The sequence below is a fragment of the Anabas testudineus genome, chromosome 18 (genome assembly GCF_900324465.2).
Source record: "Anabas testudineus chromosome 18, fAnaTes1.2, whole genome shotgun sequence".
Classification (NCBI taxonomy): Eukaryota; Metazoa; Chordata; class Actinopteri; order Anabantiformes; family Anabantidae; genus Anabas; species Anabas testudineus.
Genome location: NC_046627.1, coordinates 26,973,085 through 26,983,062, shown reverse-complemented (window position 1 = coordinate 26,983,062; position 9,978 = coordinate 26,973,085). Strand labels below are relative to the sequence as shown.

Here is a 9,978-nt window from a genome sequence, read left to right as displayed (position 1 = left end):
ATAATCCGGGTCTATCTGGTGGCTGCATAAAAAACATTTGGCTCCATCTCTCTTCATTTTGCTTTTGGTCTAAATGTGACTGCAGTGTAGTTCAGGTCTTCGGCTTGAGGAATCTGTAAAATCAATATTTAGTCTTAATGTGGTGATTTGACATGCTATTAATTCCTGCAATGGAGCTAAACAGACACTGTATTTTCAGACTGATACCAAAGACACAATACACACACAATACCAGTACATCAGGAACAAAATAATATCAGACAATATCAGACATATTAATATATGAAATGGAATTTGAACTGACCTGACTTTGCTCTGGATCCTGTTCTTCTAAATGAGCTAAGTGACAGAAACAGTTCATCTGGTCGGTTAAATGATCATTGTCTGTTTAACCTAGCATCTTCATCTTCATCATATTATAAAGACTGATATTTCAGCTCTGTTGTACCTGTCTGAAGTTTCCTGATATGAACAACCAGACTAATGATGACCACTACAAGGAAGAAAGTCAGACTGCCCAGTGTCATACTGATCAGCTGTGTTATCCCATCAGACCCTTCTACAAGAAAGACAGTTAGACTCCACATTGTTTTATACTTACAAATGTTTGATAATCTGCAGAGTGAAAGAGGAAATTTGTACTTTTACACTTGCTTTCCGCATCATCATATGGCTCCTCACTGCCTTTAAGAAAATGAAGATCATTTTAATTTTGGCAGACTGACATTCTGATTGTAATAACACCATGTTAAATACAGGATGTTGTTTAAGAACATTTTTTTCATATTACAGAATAAATTAAAAATGACAAAACTGAACAGAAAGATGTTCCAACCATCTTACCTTCAACATTTAAATGATTTACGCTGAAAATGGGACGTCCGCTTGTGTAAAAGCCACAGAAATAGAGTCCAGAATCAGATAAATCCACTTGTTTGATTTTGAGAAAGAGCACAGTGATGTTGGAGCTCATTTCAAATTTTTCATTGTGAAATTCACTACAGAATTCAACTTTGCTCTTGGAGTTGATCATAACTGAAATACATCTGGCTTGGGAATCGTTGATCAGTCTGAACCAGAAGATCATAGAGTCATAGTTGGAAACATTGGGGCACAGCAGTGTGACATCTCCACCAGGCTGGACGGTCACACTGTGAGAACCAGAGACAGAAATCCAGCCTGAAGCAAACATACAACATGAAGAGTAACTATTTTTCTAAGAAATTTCAGCAAAAGCGTAATAATACAAATATGTCCAAATTGTATGTTGTTAAACATTAAATAATGAAAGTCAAAAACAGGCATCATTTTATTTAAAGCAGTTACTTACTGAAGCTGCAGAGAATTAAAGCTGTCATCAAGGTAAAGTTCACCATTGTGTGTATGACTGAAGCTCTGTCCCTAATTGAAGTGTGACCCAGGAAGGGTGCACCTTCAACATAAAGAGGTGGGCTGGTTGTTGTTGTTGGTGTGTATTCTCTTGGCTGCTTATGTTTACAACAAAATAAGCCTCAGGGAGTATGAGACAAAACTATTGACAACACATTGACCACAGATGTAGTGGAAACATCTACTTCAAACCAGGCCCAGAAAGAAGCAAGTGAATGACTGAACTCTGATTCAACACAAGTGTTTAAGAGCAATATATAATGTTATGTGTTTGCTGTAGGTAGGCTGGTATGAATTGCAGAAACCTCTGCCTCACAACCTTCTCGTACCATTGTCACAGTTTATTACTAGATTTGCCTGCAGATGTCAGGAAAATGTGAATACTTGAATGTTTTTGGAAACATTCGATTCTTGCACTGACTTGTTTGACTTTTTATCTTCTGAAATTGAGGTCTAAAAAAAGTTGACTTTAAGTGACTAAGAAAGATCCCTGACATTTCTTCCTCACTCCCACTGGAGTGTTGCTATTATGCAGTATTTCTACTGATTTAAGTGGTCTCACTTATATATTCTTGCTTATATCAGATTGCTTTAAATATCTACCTTTGTTGAGTTTTGGGCCTTTGTGAGATTATTGTAAAACCTGTGCTAGGTAAGTATAATTTGTGAAGCTTTTTGTGTTTTAAAACACTATCTAGTGCTTTGGATTTTTGTTAATGTTAAGATTTCATATTTTATCTATGCTATTTTGGCAGTTGTGTTACTGTTTTTGTTGCTCTTAGACTTTAGTGTTAGCTGCTATTTGAGTGGCTGTGCTGCTGTTGCAGCTCTGTAGCTCTCTAGACTGTGTGTTTTAGATACTGTATCTCTGTTGTTAATTTTTGAGGTATTGCGTTAAGAAAACTACAACTGATTTCCGTGGGCAATAATTAAACTGTAACATATTTACACAATAAATAATATAAATCTAAATGATACATAAAAAAAACACTTTTCTTTTCAGTTGATCAATAATGAAAGCTGGTGGAGCCGACTCAACAGCCCCAATGAACAATTGAACATGATTTTTTTTTTTCTTATTGTTTGTTGGTATGCTCCTTTTCTGTAGTTGTACCACAAAATCTCATGTTCTTTCAGGTTGTGCAGAAAAATAAATGTTTTAAACGGTTCAGAGGAGGTACATATGCAGAGTAATTACATGCCAGTTCTTGCTGAGGCTGCAGAGAAGCACAGCTGTGATTGTAATAAAGCTTCTCTGTGTGTATACGATTCTCCAACTGCAATGGAGTTTTAGTTGTAGAACAAAATAATGTGCAGAACCCTGAACTGCATTATGCCTGTTGGTATTATTGCAGTGCACGTGGTGTAAATGCAGTATGATAGTCTAGAAAACATACGACGCAGTGCAAGTTTTTCTTCTCTGAATGTCCATAGTGCAAATACGGATCCATAAGAGGACAAATGAAAACTTAGCCTCAAGATTGTCATTTGCTTTTTCTGTAGATAGGGTGTTGATGTGTAGATGTATAATAGTAAAGCAGGTTTGAGGAAACTTGATGTGGTGTGTACAAAAGTTAAGAGTTTGGAAAGAAATGGCTTTTGTTGGTGACAGGATTCCACCAACATGAACAAGTCTAAACATCCTGAAAGGAAGCAGCAAAGCTTATGGGTGAAAGTAGTACAGCTTTTGTAGCACGTGGTTATATAGCAGTGAGGTAAAGGCCACTCATACTGTAGCTTTTACGATTGGTACACATATTGTTGTCACCACAGTGGTACAGTAAATGATAGAGGCAGGGGGCACATGTTACACATGCATTAGCTCGCAAACAAGGCCGGGACTGAAAGTCAACTCTTTATGCTCTGTTTTGCAGATATAAATGGTCAAAACTGTGTTTACCTCCTCAGAAGGAGCCTTTTTGAGTCCTGGAAAATGATTTTCAATATTTCTCTGGATTAAGGGAGCAATTAATATTAATGTTGTTATTAGCATATATGTATAGTACACCTTTCTTATTCCGAATATCTGCTGCAATCAGGATTGATACAGCTGCTGTTGTCTACACCTGTTTAAAAGAACGGACAGCAGTATTTCATTAGATTAACAAATTTATTAATATTGTTTATAGCCACTAATCTCCAGTTCAAGGCAAAGCTCATTGCAGACTACGTATTGTTGTCACTTTCGCTTAGTTTTCACTTTAGCTCAGCCCACACTGTGCAAACATCCCTTCCCCAACATTTGATTCGCCCTATGTTTGACAGTCATCATTAGCATTTGTGACACTTTCTCAACCATTAAATACGTTTTTCTTTCTCTCAGATGAACATTTGAGGAGGACAAAGTCAGATAGACTTGAACAAGAAGAGTGAAAGTCATACGAATCAGCCAGTAACAGTAACTCTCCATTCATATAAACATCACCAAATGACAGCATATTAAATTGCTAAACATCAGTTAGAGTCTGTGCTGCAGTTCAGGTTGCTCAGTCAGTAACTTAGCACGGTAAATAACATGAGTCTCCACTTCCGCCCTTGATGCAGGTCTCTTGCTTGTCAGTGTCTTCAGAAGGATTGCTGCAGAGTTTATGTAGACACAGCCCACTTTCTGTAAATCAGCAAGTTGAGTCATATATCCAGAAATGTACATAATGAAAATAGTTAAATACACTGTGGACAAGCTAAAATCAGGCTGTCCAATATAGTCCAGACTGTTTATTTGCACAATAAAACTATAACATGAAAGCTGAACTCACCTGACTTTGCTCTAGATTCTGTTGTTCTTTATGAGCTGAGTGACAGAAACAGTTTATCTGGTCAGTTATTTGATCATCAGTTAAACCAGGTGTTTGTTTCATGCATATTCACTAGACATGCACCAATGCGACTTTTCCACTTCAGATACTGATACACTCCCTACACAGGTGCCCCTGTCAGTGAGCAGAGTTTAAATAAAGAACCTTGATAACCTTGTTGTGTTGTATTTTGCAGTGATACCACAAACTCTTGCAACCTATAATTTGCACATCATATCCTAATGTATCTCCATGCATCTCAAGTCTACCGGCATGCTGCATGAGCTGTTGATCCATGACGTAGCACGGATCGTAAATAATAGAATTCAAGTGAATGGATCCAGACAAAACAGATCTAACTCTTAACCATCGGGCAACATCAGGTCTAAATTTAGGATATCGTTACAATATTGTTAATGTCGAATTGGTGCACCACTAATATTCACGCAATATGTTCTAAGATACTGTAGATACCTGTCTGAGGTTTCCTGATCTGACCAACAATGACCACTAAAAGGAAGAAAGTCAGTCCACCCAGGATCATACTGATCAGCCATATTCTGTTGAATTCATCTACAAGAAAAAAATATCAGATATATAGATTTTTATTTCCTTTAAGAGACTTGAAACCTGGCAAAAATGAAAATGTTTACCTTTTTGTGTGCTTTCCATGTCATTCTGTGCCTCATCACTGTCTTTTTTAACAAAGAAGATGATAAATTTAACTAAAGATTATTTTAATTTTGGCAGACTTACATCAAAACTGTGATAGTCACTTAGTGGAATAGCAAATGTTGTTTTTAGTACAATCAATAAAATTATTTTTGCAAAATATATATGGAAAATATAACCAAATAAGGCAGAAAGACTTATAAGAAAAACAACAATCTTACCTTCAACTTTTAAATGCTTTACACTGAAAATGGGACGTCCACTTATGAAAAATCCACAGAAATAGAGTCCAGAGTCAGATAAATCCACTTGTTTGATTTTGAGAAAGAGCACAGTGATGTTGGAGCTGATTTCATATTTGTCATTTTGAAATCCACCACAGAATTCAACTTTGCTCTTGGCGTTAAACATAACTGAAATACATCTGGCTTGGGAATCGTTGACCAGTCTGAACCAGAAACTCACAGTGTCATAGTTGGAAACGTTGGGGCACAGCAGTGTGACATCTTCACCAGGCTGGACGGTCACACTGTGAGACCCAGAGACAGAAATCCAGCCTGAAACAAATGGCAGAGACAATACTGCCTTGTTTTAAAGTAACATTAAGGTGAATAATATCTATTCAAGTAAACAAGTTTCAATACCTGGTTAAACATTAAATATATATATTATAATAATTTAAACCAGGTACTTACTGAGGCTGCAGAGAATTAAAGCTGTCATCAAGGTAAAGTTCACCATTGTGTGTATGACTGAAGCTCTGTCCTTAATTGAAGTGTGACCCAGGAAGGGTGCACTTTCAACACAGAGGTGGGCTTGTTATTGGTGACCACATAAAAAAAAAAGGTGTTGATACAGATGTTTAGCACAATGCAATACAACACAATTATTTTTCAAAAGGTGTTATTTGATAATAAAAAAAATCATCAGCTAATGTGTTCCTGTGTTATTAGCTGCAAACACTGTTATGTGTCTCATGCTCACTGCTGCTGTTGCTACTTCGCTGTGAGTGAGTAGCAGTGTTAGTAAATCCCTTCATTGGCTTGGACTCTGAAGTATTGCTGACTGTACAGTGGACTACTTTGTGCTAGAAATTGGTATATGATTGAATAACACTCTATCTCAGACACGTGTGTGCACACACACACGCATAGACACACACACACACACACACACACACACACACACACACACCAGAAGAACATGAATGGAGACTTATTTTCATCTTCAGACTGGGCAGGGAAAATCTGGGAATGTTTGTGGGTATTATATTTGGGGTATAATCCTATGGGCTATTTATGTTCCTTGTTTATTCTCTCTTCAGCTGGTTTCCTGGATCTCCTGCTCAGTACAACGGATGTAGGTTTGACTTCTGCCTGTTTGTGCAAAGTGAAATGCAGTTGTGAAATGAAGTCAGAAGATGTTGATGCTAATTTGCAAGACAAAGTTTGGACACAACTACACACTTATTTATTCTTTTAGTCTTTTGTTGTTTTTCTCAAAACACACACAAGGCGTCTGTCTCTCAAGGAGAACTTTTAAGTACTTGTCTTCGTGGACAGATGTGCAGATTGGGACCTCCACTGTGTCGCTGCTGTCCTGAGTGGATCCAGTTGCAGCAGGTCTCTGGAGACAACAGTGTACACTTTTTGAAGAAGTCTTCAATTTCTTGGCTGTATCTCTATATCTCTATAACACAATAACATTTAGTACAGACTGTTTCTGTTTTTTCTAACCCTAACCCTAACCGTAATTGACAGTAAAAATGACAGAATTCTCTTTCTCCATGACAGAAGCGCTAAATACTCACATATATATTCAGCTCTATCTGTGAGATAGGACCAGAACCACTGCATAGCACTGTCAGAATATCCAGCTATGTGCTGGAGATGGTGGAAGTGAATTTAGTGGTCGACTGTATCAAATGCAGATGTGAAATCCAGAAGAATAAGGAGTGATGGGAAGCTTTGGTCAGCAGCCATCAGGTCACCCTGATCAGGGCAGTCACTCAAGGTGAACTAGAGTGGCACTAAATAAATGAATAAACAAGTAATTAGATAGCTGGGGATCTTGTGAGTCACGCTGCAACTGGGGTTCTCACATCTAAGCAAATCTTTTAAAAAAGGATGAACCACTAAGTATTTCCTTGCAAATCCCCATGTTGATTTCTGATGACTGTGTGTCACAGTAGTGTGTGCTGTGGTGCCAGAGCGCAGAGTGCTGTCAGTGTCTCTTGACGTCTTGCTGAAGCATGTCCAAGCCCCTCCCTCTTGAGTGAAGGTGGGACAATGTCTGAGTGAGGACCAGACATTGTCATTGATCAACTCTGTGTTTATGTCCTGTGTACCAAATTTCTCCCCGTGAATGTGTGTTGGTGTGTCAATCCAGCACTAACACAATTTACAACTCCAACTAATGACAATGTGGCGTAGACACGTGAGTGATTGATTCTCAGATGGGGCAGTGGCTGTTGCTGGTTGATGTGATAATTACTATTATGAAGCAGGAGTAAACATTCTCAGTTTAACACTGAGAGGAGAATTTTGTTTTGTTTTGTTTGTTTTGATTTTTTTGCTTTTGAGGCCAATGTTTGACATGTCCACCTGTACTGGTTTGCTGTGAGCTTACACGTTTGTTCCTCTTTCACGTTTGTTCCTCTTCCACCCCAAGCTCTAAATTATCTTTATTGTTAAAAACACAAAAATGATGGTACTGCAGCTTATTTAAATGATCAAACTTATCTGGCAACAAGTATATAAAGAGATGATTAATGAAGAAGAAAACAATCCAAATGCAGGAGAAGGAACCTCCAGCAGAACCAGGCTCAGGGTGAGCGTCCATCTGCCTCGACCTGTGGTGATAATCACTAATTGTGATTTTTAGATCATAAAATAAAATTTATAATAACAATAGAATAATTTGTAAGCTCTTGCAGGCCACATAAAATGAGACTCCGAATTATACTGGAAAATCATTACATTACATACAGTCAAATTTTATCTAATCTCAAAAAAGATATTAACAGTCATAACATCTGCTTTATGATTTTCTGTTTTTCAAGTTGCTCTTTTTAAGCTGCAAGAAAAAAACACACAGATATATAGTGATAAAAAACACAATATATACAGTAACTAAGAAACATCACTACACACCAACTTTGCAGCATCAAAAGTCGAACTGGATTTCTTTCCAATTCCCAGAGTTTCCTAGTGTTGCTCTGTGCTGAGCCCCTAAATCAATGTGATTGAGTTTCTCATTTCAGAAAAAAATCAATGCTGAGTCAGGAGTCAGGAGGAGGAGTCCAGAGTCAGACAGTTTCTGTAGAGATGAAGACATGAGCTGAGCTTATCACAAACGGTACAGTGACTCATTTTAAGTACTCTACAGCAATGGACATATTATTGTGGATTTTCTTAATTAGTAGAACCCTTTCATTTATTCATGATGTATAGTGATAGATTGTTTCTATGAACCTTTATGGCCTTAGAAACAGGTCCACAGAGTCCCCAGACTGGGCCTGTACATTTTATTGCTGAAGATTGTAGTGTAGATCATAGCAGGTGGCATGTTTGAAAAATCATCTATGAGTGAGTGAGATAGTGATTGATTGATGATTCATTTACAAAATGATCAAGTTTTACAGTACAAAAGCACAAACTAAACTAAAAGTAAACGCACAAACTAAAGCGACAGACCTCAAACAGGTACCTGAATCCTCATTCTGATAACAAGGCTAACGATGACACTTGTGAGAAGAAGAGACACAGTGCTCAGCATCACTTATACAACAGATATTTGACACAACATTCTTACCTTGAACAGTTAAATATGTTGCACATACAATAACTGCACATCTGTTTATGTAATATTCACAACAAACAGCCCAGTCAGACAAATCCACATGCTTGATCTTGAGAAAGAGATTGGAGGTATTGGATGTCAATTCAAATGTGCCATTTTCAGCTCCACCTCAGAATGAAGGAGACTCACTGGAACTGTACACAGAGGAAATACAGTGGAGCTGGGTCCTAGTTTAAACCAGATTATCTGAGATGGAGAACAGCAGTGAAACATCTAGAGCAGACTGAACCTCCACAGTGTGAGACCAACTGCCTAAGACAGAGGTCCAACCTGAAAAAAGAGAGGTGTAGTTCAGAGATACTTGGCTCTCAGCTGAAAATGCAGCAAGTACATCAAAAAGCTTATACGTGATTAAAGTAGCAACTAAATTCAGTTTTGCTGATGATTGCTAATTTACATAATTTAGCTATGTTAGACATTTTGAGAGTTAGTAAATGTCAGTACTCACTGAGGCTGTAGAACTGTAAAGATGTAATTACAGTATAGTAAAGTTCATCTTTCTGCACTGCAGCTGACACAGGTAGGAGGTTTCATTAAAGAGGAAGTTTTTTCTTTAACTTGTCAAACATTGACCACACAAAATGCTACCATCCCACCGACAAGCTGAAGTGTTGCTAATGTGGTTTTATAACTGTGTCCAAAAATGTATGGGGGAAAATAGACTTAGGTTCTGTGTTAGTGCCGGCATGCTTTTACTTTCCTTTTTCTTCTGAAAACATTGAGGGCTACTGCAGAATAAATTAATATGTTTTATTTTAATAAAGGTCTACACAAAAAGTGGCCCCCAAATAGAAGATTGTTGATAGTAGGAACCACATATGTCATTGCTTACAACCCTTTTGTACGTGACGGTCACCACCATTATATAAACAACTGGAAAACACCTAGCTCTGTTCTTCAGACTAAAGCAATGCCAGGGTGGCATATGGCTGAATGATCTTTCCACCCTCACACACCATACTTACATACAGGTAACGTCAGCGCATGCAGAATTACTGTGTGCAATGTGGTGCTAGTCAAGCAGCTGGGCTGGGACTGTCAACAATGTTTTTTAACAGTTGAACAGCCTCATGTTTTCATAAGAGTGTCTTCTTTTTGTTCATTATGCAGTCAGCACTTCACAACATTAGGCAGGGACACAGTGAAGCCTGGTGGTACTGTGCTTTCAGTCAGCCTTTCACAATCAGGGCCACCCCCATGACAACCTATATCTGTATCTGTTGAGCTGCATCATTTGTAGTGTGTGTAAAATAGTAAAATA

At 37.8% G+C, this 9,978-nt stretch overlaps 1 protein-coding gene across 8 annotated transcripts; it reads right to left on the bottom strand.

The window, feature by feature from the left end:
* Nucleotides 1-3,527: 3,527 nt before the first annotated feature.
* LOC113157242 lies at nt 3,528-9,244 on the bottom strand. 8 transcript variants are annotated; one of them, XM_026352595.1, is made up of 8 exons: nt 9,166-9,244; nt 6,403-8,987; nt 5,552-6,232; nt 5,078-5,413; nt 4,838-4,879; nt 4,659-4,757; nt 4,146-4,180; nt 3,528-3,997 (listed from the first exon to the last, which is right to left on the bottom strand). In XM_026352595.1, exons 3-8 carry the CDS (start codon nt 5,595-5,597, stop codon nt 3,848-3,850), a joined length of 708 nt encoding a protein of 235 aa, XP_026208380.1. In that variant the 5' UTR covers nt 5,598-6,232; nt 6,403-8,987; nt 9,166-9,244; the 3' UTR covers nt 3,528-3,847. The 8 variants fall into 8 exon arrangements, with proteins under 8 accessions (XP_026208380.1, XP_026208379.1, XP_026208376.1 ...); XM_026352594.1 differs by having other exon boundaries at nt 5,552-6,482; nt 6,667-8,987; XM_026352591.1 differs by having other exon boundaries at nt 5,552-7,707; nt 8,009-8,987.
* Nucleotides 9,245-9,978: the final 734 nt, after the last annotated feature.